This window comes from Pleurodeles waltl, chromosome 6, assembly GCF_031143425.1.
Source record: "Pleurodeles waltl isolate 20211129_DDA chromosome 6, aPleWal1.hap1.20221129, whole genome shotgun sequence".
Taxonomy (NCBI): domain Eukaryota; kingdom Metazoa; phylum Chordata; class Amphibia; order Caudata; family Salamandridae; genus Pleurodeles; species Pleurodeles waltl.
Genome location: NC_090445.1, coordinates 586706524 through 586733570, shown reverse-complemented (window position 1 = coordinate 586733570; position 27047 = coordinate 586706524). Strand labels below are relative to the sequence as shown.

Below are 27047 nucleotides of genomic sequence, written 5' to 3'. Positions count from 1 at the left end.
GGCTCCGGGCTGGGCACGTAGAGTATGATATCCCAAACCTTTTTTTTTTTTTTTTTTTTTTTTTTTTTTTAAGACCTGTTTTTATTGCCATTTACAATAATCCATAAAGTACATATACAGTCAGCAGTTTCCTCTTCCATTCCAATGATGAATGGTTCCCAAGAAGTTCACATTGTGGTTGGCGAAATGGTCATTTCAATATTTTTGTCCGAAAATTAAAACACAAGATATTCAACCTTTCATATGTATTATTTCTAAAAGAAGGATGGTATGGAGGTTGTAGTGGCCATGAAACACCTACAGTATGTAAACGTCAAACCTGAAGTAAACAGTAATCCGGCCTGAGGGTCCAGCCTTCAGCTCATATTGTGGAATCTCAAAGCAGGTTGGATCACAGTAAGTTGCCCTTTCTGTGCTTGCTTGTGCATGGCTAGGGAGGGGGCTCAGGGGGGTGTGGGGGCAAAAACACTCACCCCAGACGGTCCATGAAGGTCCACGATCAGGCGTTCTGAGGAAAGTCGGCACACCAGGGGTTTGCAGGCCACCCCGCCCTGGGTGTAGCATTACCAATGAAGGGAGGTTTCAGAGTCCATGTCCTCCCTCATTTGCATTCCTTATGTTGGTTAATTATCATTAAACAAAACAACCCAAGTGTTCTCCCCAATCTCCCCTGAGGTGTGACCTGCACACTTGTGTCACTTCACAAACCCTCCCCTTGATGTTCCCAAGCCTCCAACACCTCCGAACATAGTCCCACCACTGGCCTTCTTTTCACTCTTCAGGCATCCTCTCTAAGCAAAGCCCTCTCCTCCCCCCTGGCCCAGGTTGTTACACCTCTCACCCAGGTAGGGACCATCGGGGCCCATACTCTTCTTCCAGTGCAGTGTTATGTGGCTCTTGGCAAGCGCCAGAGCCAGATCTATAAATCTAGTGCCCCCTCGCTTGGGCCGTGGCCTAGGAAATAGCCCCAACAAACTTGTTTCTGCTGTTCATAACAGTGCACGATCCAGAAAGTCATTGAGAGCTGATCACTATGTACCAGAATCAGTGAATGTTCGAACAGCTTCACGTCATGTGGATGAACACTTTGGGCATGGTCTAGCATCACCCAAATAGATGACTCGTAACCTTTGAGGGGTCAAATACGTCATGTGAGTGTAATTCAATTTGGATAGATTTTAGCCTCGTATTCCTGGAGACGCGTCTGGGGTGGGCCAGTACCTTTTTTTATATTCTGAGTGGGAGAGTTCCTGTCCCTTTCCGAGTCCGAGTGTCTGCTCTCTCTCTGATTGCCGTGAACGGTTTCCCAACCATCCCCAGTAGCGCCTGGTATAGCCATTTCACCAAGTGACAGGCAGCTCCCAAGGTCACCAAAAGCTGGAGAACCAAATGTGTCACCAGTTCCTGGCTACTGTCTGACTATAAGTCTCCAAATGTTCGGACCAGTGCCTGGTAGGTCAGCAGTTGGCCCGGGGGTAGTTTATATTGGGCAGTCAAGTTGTTCAGTGGGATAAGTGTCCCCAGTTTGGTAGCAGTCACCTATTGTCCAAACGAATAGTTGTTGTGTGAAAAAGGTAGGTGGTTCTCCATTTTTGGAGCCCCACCAGGGGCAAAGCCGGTGTTTAGAGAGGTGGCCCAGTGGTTCTATGGAGTTGCCTCCACCAGCACTTTAGAGCTACCTCCAGGAGCACACTTGGCTGGGGAAGCACCCTCCCATGCATGGAAGTTTTGCCAGAAGGGCACCTTGATTACCCACCGTCCCCACTTGGCCCAAATCTTTTAGTTGTGATCCATCCAGCCACCTGGTGACCCACTGCTGCTGCACCGCCAGATAATATAATTCAAAATTTGGAGCACCCAATGCTCTCATCAGGCAGGTGCCGGAGAACCTCCAGATAGAACCTGCTGCATCCCCCATGCCCGATTAATTCTTGAAGGCAAGTGTCCAAATGTCTAAACCATGTGCATTGCTTTGTAACTGTTAAATTGACAAAGAAATACAAGAGTCTCAGTAACATTATCATTTTGGACAGAGATAAGTATGCCATAACTGGCAATTTCAAGGATCTCCAGAACTGCGCACAGGATCTAAGGGACTGGAGTGCATTACCCAAATGACCCTCCTGAAGGTCCTCCTGAGAGAAGAGAATCTAATGCCCAGATATCTAAAGGACACTGGTGACCCAAGCTAGGCCCTGTGAAACTGTCTGAGGCTGTGGGGCATCAGCCGTCATGAGGAACAAATATATTTTGGTTGAATTTACGTGTAGCACAGAAAAACGTGCTATAGAGTCTGCGCATTTTTTGCTCCCCGAGGTCCATTGTCTAGGTTAAACAATAAATAATCTGCGTTGAGGGATAAAATGTGCTCCCTGCCTTCCAACTTCACCCCATATCCTTCCCCTCTTAGAGGGAAGAGCCTCTTCAGCGGCCCTATAACCAACACAAATAGGAGGGGGTTGAATAGTGGGCATCCCTGCCTGGTGCCTCGGAAGATCCCATATTGGGCGGAGATAGTGCCACTTGTTTTCATTCTAGCTGTGGGGTATGTGTAGAGCAACTGGATCAATTTCACCGAATTTTCACCCAGACCTGTTTTAAACATGACCCCAAAAGGAAGTCCAGCTGTATTGAGTCGAATGCCTTTTCAAGGTCCACCGACATTATAACAGAATTCAGGCGAAGACACATTTCCAGGCAATATAATATGTGATACAGTCTACAAAGGTTAGGGGAAGTGCTCTGATTCAGGATAAACCTGCTCTGATCAGTATGTATTAGGGTTTGCATATGGGGTAACAGTCTAAGGGCTAATACCTTACTTTGTATTTTAAAGTCCATGTTCAGCATGGGAAGAGGGTGGAATATCAACGCAGGTGTGCCCACAGTTTTGGACTTTGGGAGAGTGATCACCAGTGCATCCCTAGTTGACTCAGGCAACACCCCCAAACACAACAACTCATCATAAAGCGACTCCAATCAAGGGGTCAAAGCAGAAGAAAAGGCAATGTAGAATTCTGGGCCCAGCGTCCTTCAGAAAGCCATCTCCTTAATGGTGGTCCTAATCTTCTGAAGTGTCACTGGGCCACTAAGCTCCTCCTAAGCTTCGGGATCTAATTCATCTTGGGATGGGGGGTTAAGTGTCAAGTGAAAGCCTCTGGCAGGAGAGGTTCTGGGCATCTGTAAAGCTTTTCGTAGTACTCCCAGTAGGAGGTATAAATGACCTTCAGAGGATGAAGTAGGGAGCCGTCCTCCAATAGTATCAGTGGACTCCCCTGGTGTCTGATATAATCATCAGGCTAATAGTCAGCCTGGTCTACCCTCTTCATCATATGCCTAGTGATGTCGTTTTTGTAATCATGACAGTGTAGGCACTCAAGTGCAGTGATATAGTGTTCCCTGATCTCTCCCTGCCACGTCCTCCATACGCAGCCGGTTATCCAACGTATGTAGCTTGGTCTCCAGTGCCCTAAGCTCTTTGGTTAGCTCCCTTCTAACCCAATTGACTGCCCCAAACAATGACCACACAGTACCACCTTGAGTGCGTCCCATGCTGTAAGTGCATTAGTCACCAATCCCTGATTATGGTCCAAGTATTCAGAGATGGCAGTCTTAAGTGAATCCTTGAAGCAGGTATCTTCATGCATCAGAGGGTTAAGGCGCCAAGTGGGTACCATTGAACACTCCGCAACAGGTTGGAACTTCAGCAACAGAGGGCTATAGTCAGATAATGTACTCCCTAGATATTCTGTGTGTAGCACGTGTGGGCCCAGCTTGGTCAAGCATGTAAACATGTCAGTCTGGTATTCAAGTTATATCTGTGTGAATAGTACGAGTTGTCCTGCAGACCTCCAACTGATCCCAATGTTGCAACCATTGCCCGAAACCCTCTGAGGTCTTATGTGTAGGGGCCCCAGGCAAAAGAGGGGAGGACCTGTCTACGTCAACATTAGCCACACAATTAAAATCACCATGAAGAACAAGGTTTTCTGTCACAAAGGATGCCAAGGGAGTAGACAATGCATGAAAAAACGCCACCTGGTTGTGGTTCGGAGTATAGCTACATCCCAGTGTTACTTCCCTGCCCATTAATCTGCCCATGACCAGCATAGCCCAACCATCTGGTATCCCAAACGTCTGAGCATGAGTATCTCCTCTCCAGTCAGGCAGCCCATTTGACAGCAGCAGGGCTGAGTCCAGCACCCGAACCTGTCCACTCTCCACCTTCATGTGTGGAGATTGATCTGCAACAGTTGAGGGTGTTTGATCTGCCTCCTGAATAAAGCAGAATGTTCTGGCAGCCAGGCGTTCTTCTACCACAATTATTTAAGCCTGCCCATGGGACAGGTTTGTGGCTTGGTGTGTATCTAAATCAGTTGGCCCTCTGTCTGCACCCTTTTCTGAAGTTCTCCTTTTCGTTCTATCCCTGGCCCGGCAAAGGATATCTGTCTGCCATTCACGCATTTATACGGTTGCCAGATAAACCTTCCCTGTTTAAATCACCTGTTGCGACTACATTCTTCTGTAAAGGTTTGTAGCATATTTCTCCTCCCATGGCCTTCATTATGCCCCAATGAGACTTAAATGTAGTTCTCCCCTTCCTCGTGTGTTGCCCTTTTGAGCTGATGCACAACTGGCCTCTAGGGCACGTAACAATCAAAACTGTCTTGCTTGTGGCGAAAAAATCTTACATTAGGGTTTGTTAATTCTAGGCACTTTCAGTTAATTCTCCCTACACTTCATTCTTTCCGAACAAGCTGGTTCATAGAACACTGTCATAATTTTTGGCAAAAGTGGTTGCACTTTTATGCCGGGCAAAACACCACCCTGTCTATATTTCCCCCCTCCTTATTCTCTCACAGACCCAAAAAGAGCGTTATTGTTTAATACTGATCTTACTAAATAATTCTGGGATGATCAGCTCTTTAGAATTGCAGGGGCAAAGAAGGGCAAGGCAATTCAAAAGAGAACCCTCTTGTGATGGATCATCTTCTGCATTAGGATCTACTACGCAGTGGCCAAAAAACAGTGCCCTATCAGTTTAAGATCTCACTCCATCAGAGCTATAGCTGTGACCACTGTATTGGCTAGAGGAGTCCTAGTCTGGACATCAGTCAGGCAGTTATGTGGGCATCAATGCTTACGTTTGCCAGACACTACTGCCTTGACAGTCAGGTTTGGCGAGATGGGCATAATGCATTTTTAGTCCTACAGGACTTCATATTTTAAAACAGTATGCAGACCCACCTCTGAGAGAGATTGATTCAAAATCTAATCGAAGGTAAGGAATCTGCTGCTAGAGATGAACAAGTTACTTACATCCGGTAACTACTTATCTGGCAGATTTCTTCGAACTGTCTTCTCACATAAAGATATGTTTTAAGACCTCACTTTGGCACACTAGTCACTTATCCTCCACTTGGCTCCATGCTTCTAGTGCGGGAAAACAGTCAAGAACTGAGGTGAGCATGCTAGGGTGGCATCTATATAAACACCGCACGTCACTTCTAGCACGGATGACACCAGTGACACCATGCGGTGCTGAATGATGCCACCTACTGGCGCGCCTAAGGTTTGGAATCTGCAGCTAGATAGTCTCTACCAGATAAGGCGTTACCAAAGGTAAGTAACTTGTTCAGCCAGAGAAAATGAAATGCACAAAAACAATTCAGCAAGAGATGTATTACTCAAATTTACAGCAATCACTCATCACAACAATAAGCTTTTAACCATCCAGGTGGTCTTCTATTATGCTTAGGGTCCATGGGTTTTTCTGGTACCAATGCTTCCATAAGTGACCTAATATTAGGTATTTCAGAATCATATTCAGTTCTCAGTCCCTTTTGTGGTGAGAATATTAACTAAGGGCTTATGGTCATACCTTATAGTAAAAGGTCTACCACACACAAAAGCTCTAAAATGATCCGCTGCCCATGCACAAGCTCAGGTTTCCCTTTCTATAGTGAAATACCCTTCTTCTGTGGGAGCAAAGGATTTTGAGGCGAAAGCAATTACACATTCCTTACCATGCGCCCCAGCTTGTGTGATAACAGCACTTACCCCTTTATTATTCACATCAGTGGTAATTATACTAGGTGCATTGGGGGTTAAATCCTTTGAGAGTTGCAACATTAGCAACAGAATATTTTATATAGCGTAATTCCAAATCACACTGTGCCCTTCAATCAAATTTACTCTAGTTTTTTACAAGCTGACTAATATGGAAATTTTGTGATGCAAAGTTGCTATATACTTTGAACAAAATTCTGCAAGACCAGTGAAAGCTTAACCTCATCTCTACAACTGGGAGCCAAAGATGGTTTGAGATTTATACTCTCCCTGTTGATTACATGTCCCAAAAATGTGACACTGGCCTCAGCTAATGAACATTTAGAGAACCCTCCTGTCAAACCTCCAGATTCCAAAATGCCTAAAACATTTACTTACGATCATGCTCTGAGTTTGTATTTCCCCAAAATAGTTTATCTTGCAAATATTTAACTCCATCTATTTTTCCAAACAATTGAAACATCGGATGCTAACCTAGAGGGCATGTGCTTGAAGTGAAAGCACTCCATAGGGTTTACGAAAGCAGTTCAGTTGTTACATTTGGTTAGCAAAGGGACTTGATGGTAAGCCAAAGTCAACAGTTGAAAACCACTTAGTCCCTTTTAATGAAGCCTGCAAGGCCATATATTCCAGGCAAGGGAAATTGATCTACAATAATAGTGTTATTCTGTTGGCACAGATCTCCACACAACCTCAGCTTGCCATTACTGTGTCTCATGCTACTACCAAAGGTAAAATCTATACAGAATCCTGAACTGGTTCAATTATATCTGCAGTGATCAACATCTCAAGTTCATTAATTACACCGTCTCCCAATTAAATTAGAATATTTCTAACTGTGTGTTTTGTGGACTGCTACCTCCTTAAAATTAATTTTATGTTCAATACCAATTTACCAATTTTTATTTTTTATTTTTTTACTAAATCATTGAGAAACTTTTATAGCATCATCTCGCCAAACTTCATAACCTCATCAACCACCATCACTTGCTCTTCACCATTGGGATTTAGAATTATGTGTAAATTGTTTTGACAATGTCACCTACACAGGTGAACCTTTCCTAGCAGCATATAATTTACCATGCACGTGGCGGTTCTCAAACTCAAATCTGGACCAGCGGAAACCAAGCATATCAATGCTTTCCCCACTGTCCCTTCTGGCTGAATATCAGTAGGAAATAACTTATAACCAAACTTCCCCACAAATTTGTCTATCCACTCCTCTTCATTGACTATTGACCATTGTAAATGGAGACCCTGAATTATCAAAGATCTTCAGGTTAATCCCTCTAATTTTCATCCAAACATCTGATTTATCACCAAGAAGAAAACATAAGTTTTTTTTCAGTTTCATACCATCCCCACAATCAGAAGACTTATCACGTTCTGGTTTAGAAACTCCCACACGCTTGAGTTTCTTAGATTATGTTTTTACACACATTGGAATAATGACCTATCACACAACAGTTACGTAACTTTTTTTTAATACCAGGTCAAGTTTTTGCAAACGCCAGATGCTCAAAACTACCACATCTATAACCATTTGTGAGTTTCTTTTTAATTTTTCCTTACTGCCTGAATTACCAGACTCAAATTTGTTTTTGGTATGGAAAAGGATCTTATTGTCACATTTATATTGAGATTTAGGTACCATTTTTTTTTTTGCTTTTTCATTCTTTCAGAGCACCATTTTTGGGTACATCCTTTGGGATATTTGTAAAACAAAGCATTGTATTTCTTTCTGTGACAACTCTGAGGCACTAATATTCAAGGTATACTGCCTTAGCAGTGCTTTATAGTGTGGTCTTGACTAAACTGCTTCAGCAGGGAGTGTCCACCTCAGAACTGCTTCTCCCATTCAGTGAAGCTGTCATCGATGTCCTGCTAGAGCCTTGATCTAAACCCCACACAGGGATTCCTGTGAACGGGACAATTGCCCACCGCCACTACCCTATGCCAGGGAACCCCAATTTTTCCACCCAACACCCTACCTCTGAGAGCTTGGTGGTCCAGGCCTCAGTGTCCTGTGCAAATCCTGGCGCACTCCCTACCATCCCTCTGGACAGAGAATCCAAGAGGCTGGACACCTTATGGAAAAAGATGTTCTCTTCCACCAGCCTGGCACTGTGATCCATGAACACAGCATGTGTTTTGGGCTGCTACCCCCACACTCTATGGGATAGGGGTGGACAGGTGCTGCCAATGGTCCTGGTAGAGGCCCAGACCATACACTCCTAAGCTGTTACTGATGGGAGAGATGCAGCAAATTTCTCAATTTGAGGTGGACTAGACATGACCAACTCGCTGGGTAGTGCAGTTTCAACGTCAGTGGCCCTTAGGCGCTTCACGTGCCTAAGGATGATTGGCTTTTTGGGGGATGTCCAGACTTCACTTATGGACATGCCCTTTGATGACTCCCATCTCTTTGGCAACAAGTTAGTCTCATCGCTGGAGATCTTCAAGGACAGCAAGGCTACGGCCAGGTCCTTGGACCTGTCCATGGCCCCTCGCCAAAAACCCAGTCTGCCTTTCGCTCCTTTGGTGGCCACGGAAGGGGCTTCCAGCCATGCCTTTGCCAACCCAGCCACCACGGCACGCAAGCTTCACAGCCTCTGCATGTCCAAGGACATGGTACCCACAGACCCAATGGGTCTGGTAACCAGAGCTCTGGACAGTCCATGCCCCCAAGCAGCCACAGCCTCTAGTATGCTCTTGTACCATCATGGGCACCCAGTGGGAGGCAGGATCCACCAGCACTTGCCCCACTGGTGATCTTTAACATCAGACCAGTGGGTTTTGCAGATTATCCAAAGGGGTTCCTCTCTCCCCTTCGTGACCCCCTCTCTCCCCGTGCCACCCACTTGTCCCTTCTCTGCCAAAAAGTGACGGCTCTCTTGGCCAAGAGAGCTATAGAGAGGGTGCCAACGCCAGAAATAGGTCATCGTTACTATTCGTATACTTTCTGGTGTCCAAAAAAGGACAAGGTCCTTCATCCTATCCTATCCTAGACCTACACCCTCTCAATTTCTTCCTCAAGCAAGAGAAATTCAAAATGCTCACACTCTCTCAAGTCCTGTCTGCCTAGGACACGGGAGACTGGATGGTAGCTATGGACTTGCGGGATTCATACTTCCACATCCCCTTCCTCCCTCCCCACAGGTTTTACCTGCGTTTCACTGTAGGCCACAAGCACTTTCAATTCACCATGCTCCCCTTTGGCCTTACCAGCACCCAAGGTGATGGCGGTGGTTGCAGCTCATCTGCGTAAGTCAAGGGTTCCAGTCTTTCTGTACATCGATGATTGGCTGTTGAAGGCGTGCTCGCCCCAGGCAGTTGCCTCCCACCTCCAGACTACGACGAACTTTCTGCACTTGCTGGGGTTCACTATGAACTTTCCGGAATCATACCTGGCTCCCTTCCAGATGTGTCTTTTAATCGCAGCTGTTCTGGACACAGTGCAATTTCGAGCTTATCTTCCTGAGCTTCGAGTCTAGGATATTCAGGTTATGATACCGATGTTGTAGCCTCTATCTTGGATTTTGGTGTGAATTACCTTGAGGCTTTTTGGCCTCATGGCCTCCTGCATCCTTCTTGTTACTCCTCCCATTGGCATATTCGTGCTCTGCAGTTGGACCTGAAGTCCTAGTGGCCGCAGCATTGGCGGAATCTCTCCGACATGGTCCAGATCTCAGAGGGATCCGTTAAGGATCTGCAGTGGTGACTGTCAAACTATGATTGGATTAGTAATAGACCTTTCTTGCTTTCGCAACCAGAGCTGACAGTGGTGACTGATACATCACCTGTGGAATGAGGCAGCGATCTTGGGGAGGTGGAGATCAGAGGACTCTGCCCTCCAGGGTAGTGCAGGCTTCACATTGACCTGCTGGAGCTTCAGGCAGTTAGCTTGGCATTGAAAACCTTTCTTCCTTTGATCAGTGGTAGGCTGGTGCAGGTGTTCACAGGCAACACCACCGCCATGTGGTACTGCAACAAACAGGGCAGGGTGGGTAATGGACACTTCGTCAAAAGGTTCTGCTTTGCAGACTTGCCTGGAATGCCAGATCATTTCCCTGGAGGTTCAACACCTGGCGGGCTCTTTGCGCACCATGCCGGACAAACTCAGCCGAAGATGCCTAGCGGATCACAAATGGCATCTGTAGGAAAATGGCTCCTTGTTGCAGTTAACCCCCACTTTTTGCCTGATATTGATGCTGACTTGACTGAGAGTGTGCTCGGACCCTGCTAACCAGGCCCCTGCACCAGTGGTCTTTTACTAAAAATGTACCATTGTTCCCACAATTGGCACACCCCTGGCATACAGGTAAGTCCCTTGTTAAAGGTACCAGTGGTACCAAGGGCCCTGTGACCAGGGAAGGTCCCTAAGGCCTGCAGAATGTGCTGTGCCACACTAATGGACCCCTCAACTAACACATGCACACTGCCATTGCAGATTGTGTGTGTTGGTGGGGAGAAAGAGGCAAAGTCGACATGGCATCCCCCCCTCAGGATGTCATGCACACAAAATACTGCCTGTAGCATAGGTAAGTCACCCCTCTAGCAGGCCTTAAAGCCCTAAGGCAGGGTGCACTATACCACAGGTGAGGGCATAGCTGCATGAGCAATATGCCCCTACAGTGTCTAAGTCAATTCTTAGACGTAAATACAGTGTGGCCATATTAAGTATATGGTCTGGGAGTTTCTCAAAACGAACTCCACAGTTCCATAATGGCTACACTAAACACTGGGAAGTTTGGTATCAAACTTCTCAGAATACTAAACCCCCAGTGATGCCAGTGCTATATTTATTAACAAATGCACACAGAGGGCATCCTAGAGATTCCCCCTGTATTTTACCCAATCCTTCAGTGCAGGACTGACTGGTCTGTGCCAGCCTGCCACTGAGAGACGAGTTTCTTAAACCCTGGGGTGGGAGCCTTAGTGCTCTCTGGGGCGAGGCATAAAGCCTGCATTGGGTAAAGGTGCTTCACACCTCCCCCCTGCAGGAACAATAACACCTAGCAGTGCGCCTCAAAGGCTCAGATTTCGTGTTACAGTGCTCACCCCCTCCCCCAACACAGCCCCCACTTTTGGCGGCAAGTCCGGGGATATAATGAGAAAAACAAGGAGGAGTCACCCACTCAGCCAGGTCCACCCCTAAGGTGACCAGAGCTGAAGTGACCCCCTCCTTTGAAAATCCTCAATCTTGTTTTGGGAGATTTAGCCCAGTTGTGATAGGGATGTTCTCCCCTCGCCAAAGGGAGGGAGCACAGGGAAGGTGTAGCCACCCTCAAGGACAGTAGCAATTGGCTACTGCCCTGTGACCCTAACACACCCCTAAATTCAGTATTTAGGTGCGACCCTGAACCCAGGATTTTAGATTCCTGACGACCTACAAAGAAGAATGACTGCCTAGCTGAAAAACCCCGCAGAGAAGAAGGAAGACGACAACTGCTTTGGCCCCAGCCCTACCTGCCTGTCTCCAACTTTATAGAACCTGCACCAGCGACGCACCCTGTGGGCCCAGTGACTTCTGCTGACTCGGAGGACTGCCCTACTACTACAAAGGACCGAGAAGCTATTGTGGACAGTGGACCTGTCTAACCAAGCAAGAAGAAACCATCTGTAAAGGAACTCTCACCTCACTCAAGAAGCTGAGTCCCCACCACTTTGCACCTAATGCCCCGGGCCCGTGTCCAGAGAAACCAATGACCCAGAGAGGATCCCCAGGCGACTCTGACGACGTGTCCAACCTGGGCTAACCTCTGTGCACCCCCACGACGACGCCTGCAGAGGGAATCCTGACGACCCCCTCTGACCTCGACTGCCCGGGACGAAGAAACCTGATGCCTGGAGGAAGCCCTGCACCCGCAGACCCCAACCCCGTGAAGAACCGACCACAGGTGCAGCAGTGACCAGCAGACGGCCCTCACCCTTGCCCAGTCAGTGACTGGCCCGAGAAGCCCCCCTGTGCACTGCCTGCAACGTCCGAGTGACCCCGGGTCCCTTTATTGAAACCTATTACAAACCCGATGCCCTGTTTGCCCACTGCACCCGGCCGCCCCTGTGCCGCTGAGGGTGTGTTTCGTGTGCCTACTTGCCCTCCTCCACCAGTGCACTACTAAACTCCCCTGGTCTGCTCCCCGAGGTCAAAGGTACCTACCTGCCAGCAGACAGGAACCGGAGCACCCCCTGTCTCCATAGGTGCCCATGTTATTTTGGCTCCTCTTTGACCTCTGCACCTGACCAGCCCTGTGTTGCTGGTGCTGAGTGTTTTGGGATGACTTTAACCCCCAATGGTGGGCTACCTATGCAACGGAGACTGAACTTGTAAGTGCTTTACTTAGCACATTAACCTAAATGTACTTTACTCCCCCAAGAACTGTTGAATTTTGCACCGATTGCACTTTTAAAATAGATTATTGCCATTTTATGACAAACTGTGTACATAGTGCTAGTTATGCCTATGCAAAGTACCGTATATTTAATGTACTTAAATGCAATTTGAATCTTGTGGTTCTAAAATAAATGAAGAAAATAATATTTGTTTATATATAAATACCTATTGGCCTGGAGTTAAGTCACTGAGTGTGTGTTCTCATTTATTGCTTGTGTGTACAACAAATGCTTAATACTGCCCTCGGAGAAGCCTAACTGCTCGACCACACTACCACAAATAGAGCATTAGTATTATCTATTATTGCCTCTGTTAAGCCTCTTTGGGAACCTCTGGGCTCTGTGCCCCCTATCTCTCACTTTGAGGTAGTATATACATACCAGCTTCCTACAGCATCCCCACCCAGGGGTGATACAAAGCCTCTTTCAGCAGTGGGGAGTGTCTTGGTTAGATCTGTTCGCCATGCCGAGAATGCACAATGTCCGAAGGTTTACGTGCTGAAGTTTCCAAGGCAACTTTTGCTGAGAGATGACTTTCGTCTAGAATGGAGCTTTGGCTCCTGTACGCCTTTATGCCTATACCAGTCCTGCCCAGAGTTCTCAAGAAGATCAAGAAAGACCATGCATAAGTTATTCTTGTGGCTCTGTATTTGGCACGGAGAGTCTGGTACCCTGAGCTTCTGTCACAGCAGCAGGGGAGGGTTCTGCACCAAACCTGTACACCCTTTACCTTCATGCATGGAGATTGAATGGCGACAGTGGACAACTTTCACCCTTCTTCCTGCAGTCTGTGATGTTTTTCTAGCAGCCAGGCGTCCCTCCACCAAAGTCAGTATACGCCTGCTGTTCAGGTACATTTGTGAGATGGTGTGATTCTCACAACATCGACCCTCTTCTGCATCTCTTGCTAAGCCGTTGCTGTATCGTTGTCCCATCAGGGTTCTGGTCTGGACACAGTTAAAGGTTATCTGTCAGCAATTTCGGCATTTTTGCAGTTGCCAGACCAACCTTTTTGATTCAAGTCACCTGTTGTGGCGAGATTTCTTACAGGCTTACAGCACGTTTCCCCTGCCCCATTTATCATGCTCCTGTGGGATCTATGGCCCTGATTTTGAGTTTGGCGGAGGGGGTTACTCCATCACAGCAGTGACGGATAGCCCGGCCGCCGAAATATATATCCCATTACGTCCTATGGGATTTATATTTCAGCAGATGGGATATCCGTCACCATTGTGACAGAGTAACCCCTCCACCGGGCCCTAAATCTTGCTTTCACCTTCTTGATATATGCTCCCATGAGCCGCTGCACAATTGTCCTCTTAGGCTGCTGACCATCAAAACTGCCTTTGTAGTGGCCAGTACACCGTCTAGGACAGTCAGCTAGTTACAGGCACTCTCAGCATACCCTCCCTACACCACCTTCTACCCAGACAAGCTGGTCCTCCGGACACATGCAATATTCTTCAGAAGTTTGTAACTCTGTTCCAGGTAGGCTAGAACATCACCCTACCTACCTTCTGTGCTCCGTCTTACTCCTTCAATAGAGGCTAGGCGTAGGGCCATTGACTGTTGCGCTAAGATGGAGGAGCCCATCTACTCAGTGGGGGTTGCCAACACAAACACCGAAAGATCTGGGGGAAATGGTGGGACCACTTTGGACTACAACCTTCTCTCTGTTGATTATGCATATGATTGCTAATTTGCAGCTGTCACGGATCATTTGTACTGCCTGGTTCATTGTTTTTTTTTTTTTTTTAATAAAATCAGTAAAAAAAGATTCCCCCCCCCCCCCCCCCCAAAAAAAAAAAAAAGGGGTGGACAGTCAATGCTTTGTGGGGTATGTAGGAACTAAGACTATCCCAGAACCATATCTTCAAAAAAAGACAAGGTCGTGATTAGGTCCAACCTGCACTTTGTCCTTAACGTAACATTTTCATGTCAACCAATCTGTTCAACTAGTTATGTTTTGCAACAGTTAAAGACTCATTCAGAAAGAGCACTCCACACACTAAATGTCATGAGGGCTGTTATGTACTACAGACAGGAGAATGAGACCCTAAGACAGATGAGTTCAGTGTTGCACAAGGCAGAGAGTTGCCTGTCACAAAGAACTGTAGCAAAATGCTTAATTGACCATACAATTAGGTTACTCACTAGCAAGCTACACATTAGAAGGGAAGCCAAAAACTTATCTTACAGTGACGAACGGTGCTACTCTAGCATACATTGTCAGTGCCTCTTGAATAATGTATATATGGAAGCCACAATGTCGTCAGTACGCATGTTCCCCAAATGCTGCTTTGTGGATTTACACTCAAAAAGTGACAAAAGTGAAACAGGAAGTGGTAAGGCATCTATTTACAGCTATCTAGCACTCTCCACTTCACCCCTGCTCCAGAACGCTTTTGCATGCTGAAAAAGAAACTAGCTATTTACCTGTAACTTAAATTTTGCAGGTTAAAGCTCTTGTAAATCACATGTGACCTTCCTGGGGGTGATAGGGAGGGAGAGGGGGGAGAGAGAGTGTGTATTATAATACATAACCGGGTAATTGTGTAAAATGGGTCTATATTGTCATTGAGGGTTGCTGGTGACATTTATAGCGGAGTGGTTCATAAATGTAACTTGAATCCCAAGATGGTTATATAGGACCATGTTAGATATGCTACTTGTTATGTATTTTTCATATTGCATTATGTATTCATTGATTTTAGTACTCTTTAGAAGAGCATTTGCATATCATTATATATATATATATATATATATATATATATATATATATATATATATACCTACTTACATGCGTGCAGTTCTGCAGTCAGGCATACACATCTTCTGTTCATGTTTGTGTTCAGGTTTCCTCAGCAGCACAGCGTACCAAGAAGCCTGTTCCCCTACTGTCGTGTAACAAGAAATATCAGAAATTACCAGAGCGGGTCTATGCCATACATCTGCAATTCACAGAGTATTACTTTCCTGACAGTCATGGCTTCCCAGGTAATGGTAGTGGTATGCTGGCTGGCTGTGTCTTCCAGGCTTCAATATAATATGGGAGAATTGTGATCTCACAATGTTACTTAGTCTTTTGTCTCTTCTTCCTCTAGCTGTCCTTTCTTTCCTCCTTTTCTTCTTTGACAATTTAGTACTTTACTCCCCCTTTCACAGAACATCTGTTGCTTCTTTTACTGCTTTGTCTCTTACTCTTCTGCTTTTTTTACGCCAATCTCTTGTTTCAGCTCTGATTTTCTGTTTTAACTAATATATTACTAATGCATTTTAAGCCTCTAGTGCATAGTTTCCCAAACCAATTTTTGGTGGGTCATGAAAGTCCAAGCAATAAATAAAGATGGCTCTAAATTCTGTGTTTAACTTTCACATTTGGTGCTTCAACAACCGGGGTCAAATGAAAGGCTATGGCCCTCATTACGAACCTGGCAGTCTTAAGACTGCCAGGGCCGTGGTGGCAGTCGGACTGCCGTCAATGTGGCAGTCCGACTGCCTCATTACGACCGTGGCGGTTGCGCCACGGTCGGTCCACCAGCACTGCCAGTTTTCCACCACAGGAGGTGCTGGTAGTCCTAATCCAGCTTGCAGCGCTGCAGTGGGGATTACAAGTCCCTTCTCCACCGGCGATTACATGGCGGTAGCCCCGCCATGTAAAGGTTGGCTGAGATTGGGTGCACGGGCCCTCACGGCCAGCTCCGTCGTGCTTTTAAAAGCGCAACAGGTGCTGCTGCACTCTACCCACTGCATCATTGCCACTGGCTCAGACATGAGCCGGCATCAATGTTATAGGCTGTTCCCCGTCAGAAACACCGTTTCTGCCCCCTGACCCAGTGGGGAACTCATCATAGTGCCAGAGTGGAGGCGGCCTCACTGGTGGCCTCCTGCCCATCAGGACTTCGGCGGACAGTGGAAACCGTCCTTCGAAGTCCTAATGATGGCCTATATGTCTTCTAACAAATTGGTGCTTGTGAGATTGGTGTTTACCGTTCTTTCTCCAACTGCAAAGTGATTGGAGTTTTTAAAGTGGGTTATATGACAATCTTGCTGGAGTACAGGTAGTGTGATGTTGTTTGTATGCAACACACAACAAAATGTAGATGCCGGTAAATGAACTGTATTAATTCAACAGTACATTTGTTTGTAATTCTAAAGTGTACTGGACACAGAATTTAATAGGAAGAAAATAAATCAAGACACTTGGTGATGCACAAATGATAAATATGCACAGAAACCCATTTTCCACAAAATATCATTTTTGCGATATATAGTTTTATCAGTAAAACAGTATGGGCCTGATTTAGGTCTTGGCAGCGGGAATACTCCATCACAAATGTGACAGATTTCCTGTCCGCCATAATATGATCTCCATAAAATTTCATGGAAACATGATATGGCAAACGGGATATCCGTCACACTTGTGACTCCGTATTCCCCTCCGCCAACATCTGAATCAGGCTCTATGTCTGTCTAAAGTTAGTGGCCACATCTGTAGGGAAGTTGCTGTCTGTAAACGAGTGTGCTACCACACGTAGTTGCTTTAAAAATAACCCCTCCTTGTGTCTATTAAAGTTAGGTGGGTCTCAAACGTTTATCGTTAAAAAAAGTGGGCCATGGTCCTAAAAAATGTGAGAACTACTGTTCTAGTGTATGTTTGTAGCTTGTGTTGAGGTACATACATGCAATCTGCTTAATTCTGCTGTCTGTTGTTGTGTTTGAATGTTTGCAAGTTTTTTTCTTGTAAAAAGCCTTTTGAGTCACGAGGTATATAGTGACTCCTCTGTTAGTTGGCAATGCGAATGGGCACTCACTTTGTGTTAGGTTGTTTTTTTTCCACGATTGTGTTTGGATGTACACAGCCAGGGCTCAAGGTTCAGTGCATTTCTTCTGATAGAGACTTCTTTCCATAGACTTCTCACCTTTTGAATATTCACCAGGGATCAAACTGACCCGGAAAAGTTTTTTTATAGGACTTCTGCACCATGGAAGGTGGCTCCGTGCGGTTCTGCATTGATGCCAATTTGCTCTGAAAGGTGACATTCGGGGCCTCAAAGGTGCCACTTCTGCGTGCTTATGTTGGTTCTTTTCTTTCTGCACCTGTAAATACACATTCAGAGCTTCTGTCGTCTCTAAAAGACTGCTTTTTGTGGATTTTTTTTTCCCTTCAATTTTTTTTAACAGAGTGCAAGGGGATGTCAGACCTTAAGATAACAGGTTTTAAGCACTGTATGGACTGTCACAAGCAGATATCTGTAACTAATCCCCTTGATGTTTGCCTGGGGTGTTGGGTTGAGCCATGAGTCCAAAGCCTGCAGAGACTGTGCGTCTATGAACGTGACGGCAATCCGGGAACACAAGGCGAAACGTTAAAACGGCAAGCATAAGAAGATGCAGTGCCAGGACCACTCCAAGTCCTGTTCTAAGTCTAATGCTCGTTCACAGTCCAGCTCCTGGAGTCGACAGAGCTGCTCTCAAGACCACTCTTGCTCACCTTTCAAATCCTCAGGTAAGCACAAGAAACATAAGTAGTCAAAGCGGAGTTCCGCTCCTTCATGCCATTTCCACCACTTGATAAAGCGCCTGGGCGGTGGCAGTGGGTCTGTCCCCACTCCGAAGTCAGCTAACTTTGAAGATGATTTTGCAGCTAGTTCTGGTACAACATGACTTTTCAGAGCCTTCAGCCGCACTGCCCCAGATCGAAGAGTTTTGTTCAGCTGTGCTCCAGTTTTTGGATCTCGCTTCCTCTGGCGTACCTTTCGGCCCACAGAGTCAACATACCTACTGCCTAGGTTACAGCCTGTGGATTCGCTCTTAGCGCCAGCTGGACCCTCTGAGCCGCTTCTGCCCTTGGTTCCAGTATCAACGCCCGTTCTCAGTCTGAGCCCCGGTACATCAACTTCGCTAACAGAAGAGGTGGCCCTGATTGTCCTTTCCTATGCTAGTCCGAATTCGACCATCTTCATCAAATCTGGTCGAGGTTTCTACCCTCTACTTACCACCAGGCAGACAACACTCTTTACATTCTCTTTCTAATGGAGACTTCTAGTTGCAGATTCCTTACCTTAAAATTTCCCCTAGACGTCAGTCTGGATCCAGAGATTTTTCTTGGAGCAGTACCCTTGGTGGTGTAGGTCGACTCCGCGTCCGTTGCTGGCTTTGTGGTCTTTTTGGAACAAACTCTGATAATGATTATGACCAGGGTGATGAGTTCGTTCAGCCCTTTGCTGATGACAGTATGTGGACTTGTAAGGTGCTAGTGTGCTGGTCACTTCCCCAGAATAAGCCCTTTTCTCGCCTCCTGGCCCAGCCATGGAAGAATCTGTCTTACACCATGGTTATGCCAGAGTCCTTGACCTCCACCTCCCCGTGATGGAGGTGAAAAAAAAAAAAACAGTCCTGATGGAAGTCCTTCAACCTGGCCAAGCTTCTTCTGAGCCTCTCCTACGTTTTAATGAGGCCTTGGCTGATACCCTACTAGAGTTTAAGCAAAGCATTTTACCGGCCATCTTTTTAAATGACAAATTGCCAAACGCCATCGCCCTGCTCCAGGTTACCCAGCGTATTTGTTGCAGCGCTGTCCACAATGCAGACCAACGCCAACAATTTTCATACTACTTCGCCTGACAGGGAATCAAAGCGAGTGGAGACATTCAGTAACCACCTCTTCTCGTCAGCCAGGTTGGCCCTGCTGTCCATTAATGCATCCTGTTTACAGCGCCACTACACTGCATTTTGTGGTGCAAGTCCTCCCAGGTGTTCCTGAAAATCTTCATCCTGTTCTGTCAGTGGTCATTTAGAATGGTCATGATGCAGCCACGTTCACAATTTAGTGTGGACCATCTACTCTGTTGGATGTGCTGTTGGCAATAGTGCTGCCAGTCGTCATCATGCATGGCTGCCATCTTCTGGGTCCCCAGGTGATGTTCAGTCCTCCCTGATGGTGTTGCCATTAAATGGGACTCACTTGTTAGAGCACTGGGCTGATTCTGTCCTTGAACGTTTTATGGAGAGTAGGGCTCCGCTTGCTTTTGGGGCCTCGCCAGCAGGAATATCAGTGTTTCTGTCATGGCTTCGGAAAAAATCATTCCTTACTGCCAGCCTGTCCCAGCAAGGAGCCCAGCAGTTTCGCAAGAGAGGCAGTGGTGCCCTGAGGCAAAGGTCGGCGTGCCGCTCAGTCTGACACCCTTCTCCCACAGCCCCACCATCCAAACCTCTTTAGTGTACCCTTACAGGGTCACAGCCATCCAGACGAAAGCAGAATCAAACAGTTCTATCCTGTTGTAAACAGATCACATCAGACAGGTGGGATCTTTAAATTGTCTGCAAAGGTTATGCCCTACCTTTCCTTTCTTCCCTGCTGCACCTACCACTGTCACCCAGCGACTGACGGAGGACCATGTCTCCATTTTGCAGCAGGAAGTTTAATCCCTTTTGGGCAAAGCAAAGTCGAGAGGCTGCTGGTGCCAGAAGTAGGGTGTGGTTATTCCAGCTACTTGCTGCAGCCCAAGAAGGATGGAGCTCTTAAGCCTGTTCTAAACCTGCACCCTTTCAATGCCTTCCACTGGAAAGAGAAGTTCAAAATGCTTAACCTAGCCCAGGTCTTCTTTGTCAACTACTGGGAGGCTGGATGGTGATGTTGAATTTGCAGGACGCCTGTTTCTATATTCTCATCCTGTGAGCCCATCAGGACTACCTGGAGTTCGTGGTGGAACAGGAGTGTATTCCGTTTGTTGTGCCCCCCTTTGGTCTCACCAGTGCCCCTCAGGGCTTCGCAGAAGCGATAGTGGTGGTGGTATCACATCTTCGGAGTTCAGGGATGACAGTCGTCCCCTCCCTCAATGATTGACTGTTGAAGGTTGGCTAGCCCCAAGTAGTCATCAACCACCTCCAGACTACAACAAACCTCCTGTCATCTTTGGGGTTCTCTTTCAACATGCCAAATTTACACTTGAGACTTTCTCAGTCAGTCCACTTCATTGGAACCATTCTCCATAGGTTCTGATTTTCTAACTTTCCACTGGTGAAAGAATCCAGCACATTCAGGCTTTGATTCAGATCTTTCAGCCTAGGTCCTTAGTTTCAGTTAGCTCAACTCCAAGGCTGCTGGGACTGATGGCTTCCTGCATCCTGCTGATCGAGCACACCATGTCGAAAATGCAGGCTATGCAGTGAGATCTGAAGTCACAGTGGGCACAAAATGAAGGAGACCTCCTTGACCACATTCAGACTTTGGAGGAGACTGCAAACAATCTGCAGAAATGACTGTCAGCAGCAGACCCCTCTCCCTTCCCCACCCAGAGCTGACATTGGTGACCAATGCGGCGCTTCTGGGCTGTTGGGCAGCCACATGGGAGGGGGGAGATCAGAGGCACCAGCGGAGTCCCTGCTCCATATCAATCTTCTGGAGCTGAGGGTCATCCACTTAGTGCTGAAAGCCTTCCTGCCGTCCATCAGGTGGAGGATGATAGAGTTGCTCATGGACAGCATCAGCACCGTGTGATACTGCAGCAATCAGGACTGGGTGGGGTCACAGACATTTGTGCCAGGATGCCTTGAGCCTCAGTTAATAGCTGGACCACCACTGTATTTTTCTGGTGGAGAATCAACTGGCAGACTCCCTCAACGTCTAGATGGACAAACTGAGTGGTCAGCGCCTAGTAGTTCACAAGTGGCAGTTACACCCAGAGGTTGCGCAAGGTCTCTTCCACAGGTTGGGAAAATCTTTACTAGATCTATTTGCCACTACCAAGAATGCACACTTCTGTGCGTTGGAGTTTTCAAGGAATCTCTTGTGTGGAGACGGGCTCTGCCTCGGGTGGAACTCTGGCCCTCCTGTATGCTTTTCTGTTGATACCACTTCTGCCTCGAGTCCTCAAGAAGATCAGGTCAGACAGGGCTGAAGTCATCCTTGTGACTTTGGTTTGGGCACAGTTGGTTTCCAGAACATCTGGGCTTGAGTATATGTCCTCCGATCAGGCTGCCTCTCCAGGAGGGCCTGCTGTTGCAGCAACAGGGTGGAGTTCTGCACTTTGGCCTTGGCAAACTCCACCTTCATGCATGGAGATTGAGTGGCGACAGCTTTACTCCCCTCATCTCCCCCTGGAAGTGGTTGATGTCATCTCAGCAGGTCCCTCGACGAAAATGGTGTGCACCTGTCACTTGGATAAATTTGTGGACAATACTCACCAGGTTGACCCCCACGCCATGCCAAATTGATTTTTTTGTATTTTTTCTGTCTCGTGCCCAGCAAGGCCTTGCTCTAGGTACAGTTAAGTGTTGTCTTTTGACCTTCACGGCCTTCTTACTGTTGACTGATCAGCCCTCCTTGTTTTAATTAACAGTTGTAATGTGATTTCTGAATGTATTTGAGAAATAGAGGCTGCCCTTTAGAAACACCTAGAACCTGGGGCATATACTAGACAAACAACAATGGTCCCATGTAATAAGAAACTTGTTCTTTTACAGAATTCTGCAAACATCAAAAATCAATTCATGAGAAATCTGAAAATGTCAAAAAGCAATTAATAAAGCAGAGACACACCTAAACAAGTATTCAAATTTTACTGCTGTACAAAAAGTTCTCAGTGCGTATGAGTGTTCACTTAGTGACATACAAATAATACATTGTATACAAAAAATAACGAACAAAGTAAACAAAAGACTAGACAATTGATGTTCCTTAATGTCTGTGCATTTATCGGTCCATCAATGGATACAATCACATAGGTTTCATTCCCCCTTTATGTCGACAACGTTTCAACCCTAGCCGCGTTATGGGTCATCACCAGGACAGTTAGAATTCATACAGACAGCAAGACATTTACTAGTGAAAAATGAAAAGCATGTTGAGGAAATAGCATGTAAACTGGTGCCTCATGAAATTAATTATTGAAAGAAGGGATAAACTCCTACTCACTGTACCCATTACAGCAATACAAGTCAACAAATGAACCAGAAAATAAAATCAATGAGAAATAAATTCAAACCTGTGATCCCAATACCAGGAAATGTGGTACAGTTAAGAAAACTACCTATGAAGGAAGGTTCTGCCACTGAAGACTCAGCAAAATCAGGATTAAAAATCAATCACTGTCAGAACCAAAAAATAAACTTGACTGAATCATGAAAAATCAAGAAAACTAAATTATAAAAAATGAATGAAAAGTCAGCTGTTTACCAAAGGTGTTAAACATACTTCAAGGAACTTCAGTCCACAAGGCATCAGACATTAGCTCGCTGAGTGTCCAATGAACGTTTAGCCAGACCGCAGCAGAGGGCATCTCACAGAAACAGCTGCAGCAGTTGGCGTTCCAATGAGCAAAAAGAAAAGAAGCAGGTAGTCAGTAGGTTAGGTACAGGTACTACAACTTCTACGCTTAAAATGTTCTCCAAGGTGGTGTAATCCATAATAGGGAACTATGTTGGTTCGGGTCTACTGGAATTGAATGCTCGCTTGAACTGAATGATCTCCTAAGTGCCAGTGGGGGTGGTGGGAACCTGCTCCCTTAGAGAATTCCAAGTTATTTTCATGGACTTTTTCACCAATTTTCTTGATAGAAGAGGCAAGCCCCTTTGGCCTTCTGCTTCACCAACCATCGCCTATTCAAAAGTCAATCTGCCCCATTGGCTCCGACTCTGAGCATGAACACCTCCAGGCTCTCAACAACTTCACGCCTTCCAGACCTCGAATGAAGACATCAGCCCCCTTTAAAGGCCTATAATCGAGGCAGGCATATTCAGCCCTCAACTGCATCCTGGCATCGGTCAACACGTACAGATCTTTGGAGCTGATTCCACATCTGACCACAAGGGTTGTCCTGTATAACCCAAAGCACTTTAGAGGCTGTAGAGACTTTGCCTTGCAAGCAAAAGCCATCTTTGAGGAGGAACTTGCCTTGGAACCTTCCTTGGCGCACAAACCATAGGGCACAAGCCCTGTCCCATTTGGGCCTCCTCCCCCTCTTCCTCCTCTTCCATGATCCCACACTCCACTACTTCCTTAATCACTGCAGAGTTGAAATCACTTCACATACAGACGAGGAAGCCCCCTTCACAGAGGATTCGAACCGGTGCCCACAGATGATCCATAAAATGACTATGATATGGATCTCCCGGGGGATCACTGTCCAGCTAGGTCATCACCCCCAGATGACATAACGACTGAGGTCATTCAAAGGGTTGATGCTTTCTACAAAATGGATATGTACATTGTTCATGAAAACAATGATTTCCCTTTGAAAACCTCATCCAAATCTGAGCAGACACATATTTTTGCCTGTGCTTAAGGGGATGCTGAAGTCTAGCAACCCTACGTACTTCAGAGGGCAGGTCATCCCAGATTCTCAGTGTCATACAGTGGGTAACGGTGCTAAATTTTAGGGCACGGGTGATGCTCCTCTGTCTGATAAAGAGAGCAAAAACTCAGTGTGGCAGGGAGGAGGAGCCATCATCTATTAGAGAAACTCTGTTGGCCTACTCTTCAGGCACGACAGAGCACACAGGGCTGAGATGAATAATCTCATGAAACACATGCCTGATGAGTTTAAAGAAGGGAATGGTTTAGTGGTATAGGGTAGAACCATCTCAAATGCCACCATCAGGTGCGCGCTGGGGATATCACTTCACAGGATGTCAATATTAGTGTCTTAAATTTGCGCCACACATTGCTCCATATTTCAGAATTTAAATTCAACTTCAGCAGCCTATGCTCAAACTGTTCTTTGATGGGTTAACAAAATCCTAGAAAAGATTTAAAAAAAAGACACTGACACCGCCAAGGCACAGGTGCCCTCCAAGCTTCCACCCCTACATGCTCCTTTTGGAGGCACCTGTAAAGGGCCAGTTTGAAAACCACCTCTCTCGAGCCTAACTCTCCCCGTCAGTGACGGCAGCAGGCTTACCAGCATTGCACACCATGAGACTCCTGAGCCTAACTCTTCCTGTTAGTGACAGCAGCTGCAGACTTTCCAGCAGTACACACCATGAAACTACAGCAGGGGTGCCTACGGGGCCAGTAACAGCAGAGGTGGAGGCAAAAGGGCCTCTGCTACCTAGTATTGACTCCCTACACCTCTTCCACCCTCCCTCCACCCCATCACACAACACCTGTTGAGGGGAGACTGCTATATTCCCTCCCACCCTGGCAAGATTACATCCGACAAATGGGTATTAACAGTGGTTCGCCATTGCTACTGCCTAGAACTTCTCACACTTTCCTCCCAGCATCCCAACTAACCTCAGAAGAGGTCCAAATGCTCCTTCAAAAAGGTGCTAGAGAACCAGTGCCCCCTCCCTCTCACTCCCCTCCCATCACTAGGGCAAAAGGGTTTACTTCCTTTTCCTGAAGAAAAATGGTTTCCTCAGGCCCTTCCTGGAACTCAGAGATCCCAACAGGTACATCCTGTCCAAACACTTTCACATGGTAACCTTATAGGATGTCATCTCACTGCTGCAAGAGGAGATTTTATGATGGAGTTACATCTCATGGACACCTACTTACATATTACAGTCCATCCCACTCACCGATGCTACTTGCATTTTGGGGTAAGTGGCTGTCATTATCAGTTCAAAGTACTGTTATTCAGTTTGTCCACCACCCTAAAGATCTGCATCAAATGCCTAGCAGTAGTCTCTGCACATTTAAGTAAGTTCGGCAACCGCATCTTCCCCTTCCTGGAAGATTGGCTGATCAAGAGCACAAGCAAACCTCGGTGCAATATGTTTGCAGTGTGGATCCCCAGAGAACTGGGAATGGTGTTTTTTGGGCTCGCCAATCACAAGGGAAAAGTCTTAGCTATCTCAGAGAGGCACGCAGTTCACCCTGGCCCAGGTCACAGCGATATAATCTTTCCATGCTTTGTGGAGGAAACAGACATAACCAACTTTGAGAAAAAAACATTTCTTAGTTATGGGATAGTCTAGCCATGGGCTAGACAACCTTCGCACTGGAGCATCGATTCAAATCATCTGAGGTAGACTTGTCGCACTTCCTGAGTATTCTGTCGAAATAATTTTGGGTGTGCACCTACCCACGGTCTCTCAAAGTATTATGCACCATCTCTGTGAGCCACACGCAGTTTGGTTATGCCAGGTAATGCATGAGGTAACAACAAACTGGAAACTGTCTCCCTATGGTGACATTTTATAAAGCATTGTTGTGCACTTCATATCTTGTCTTTGGCTGTATTTGGCACCCCAGGCTGGGGAAACGGGGCTTAAATGGTGAGGTAGTGATTGTTAGTGTGGTATTGGGGCTTGAATGAGTTTACTGCTTTCTTCCTGATTTGCCTTCTCGCCCACCTTGCATACATACGACTAAAACTGTATGGAGTGTGCTATGCTTTTGTTTATCTGATAGAGACTTCTAGTTGCAGATTCCTTACTTTAGAATTTTCCCCAAGGCGTCAGACTGGATCCGGAGATTTTTCTTCGAGCAGTACCCTTGCGCGTTCGTAGGTGGCGTCGGTCGACTCCGTAGGCGTCTTGATTATGTTGGGAGTAGTACATAGACACCGCCCTCGCACAGTGACATCAGTTCTTTTCTTTCCGCGCCACGCGCTGATCTTGAGAAAGCTACCCTGGCTATTTTTTGGCCGAATTCGACTGTTTTGTCGAAGATTTTGTGTACGACTTTGGTGCGTCGAGATGTCCCCGAAGACCGGGTTCAAGCCTTGTGAGGACTGCCATCGAACGATGTCGGTGACTGGTTCTCATCGTGTTTCTGTGGTGCCTCGAGCGCGACCGCAACCCGAAGTCGTGCTCTGAGTGTCGGGCCATGCACCCGAAAGCTTTGATGGAGCGGTCTCTAAAGCTAATGGCGGCCCGGCACTCGACTCCGCGTAGGTCCTGGTCTTGCTCGAGAGGAAGGTCTCGAGATCGGTCGCGGGGTCATCACCACTCGTCTTCTTCAAAATCCTCGGGTCAAAGTAAGCAGAAGAAGTCGAGGAAGTCCCATCGCTCTCCGACTTCACCCCGTCGCTCGGCCGACGCGACGCGGGATGAGCGTCCACGCACTAGGCCTCCATCCTTGGAGCCAGCATCTGGGTCGACTCAGCTCCTCCCCGAGTTTCCCGGAACCAGAGTGACCCCTGCCCAACTAAAGGAGTTTTACGAGCCCATGCGCCTCATCTTTCGGTGGGCCGACCACGATACGGTGCCTTCGGGCCCAATGGGTTTGGCTGAGGGGCCTTCGGGTTCCACACCGGTGGCTTTGGCCCCGGCCACTGAGGTCACCTCCGGATCAATGCGCGGATCCGCACTGACGCCGGTCACACCTTCGAGACCTTCCTGGGCACTGGGTCGATTATCGGCGCTCCTGACGTCGGTAGTGCCCATTATCGATGTCGACCCAATTCTTATCCCCGACGACTAGGAGTCGGAGCGGCGTCGGCCGACATCGGCTTCGGTGGGGTCTATTCGCCCGAGGTCAGATTCGGACCCTTTTTCCAATGGGTACGAATACGGGGAGGAATTGGAGGGGTGCCTGGACCCTTATGAATACCAGGATGACCCTGCTTTGGACTGGGCACAGGAGTTGGGCGAAGCCAGTGGTCTGGATACTTCTCCTGACGCTGGCATGCTGT

The 27047-nt window shown here is 46.9% G+C and overlaps 1 protein-coding gene across 3 annotated transcripts in view; it reads left to right on the top strand.

Moving 5' to 3' along the window:
* The window catches only part of BLTP3A (bridge-like lipid transfer protein family member 3A), a 286049-nt gene that overhangs the window by 134772 nt on the left and 124230 nt on the right, over positions 1–27047 (top strand). For all 3 annotated transcript variants that reach the window (XM_069238827.1, XM_069238826.1, XM_069238825.1), the window contains exon 12: positions 15318–15459. In XM_069238827.1, the coding sequence (XP_069094928.1) occupies positions 15318–15459 (142 nt within the window). The remainder of the gene's footprint in view (positions 1–15317; positions 15460–27047) is intronic.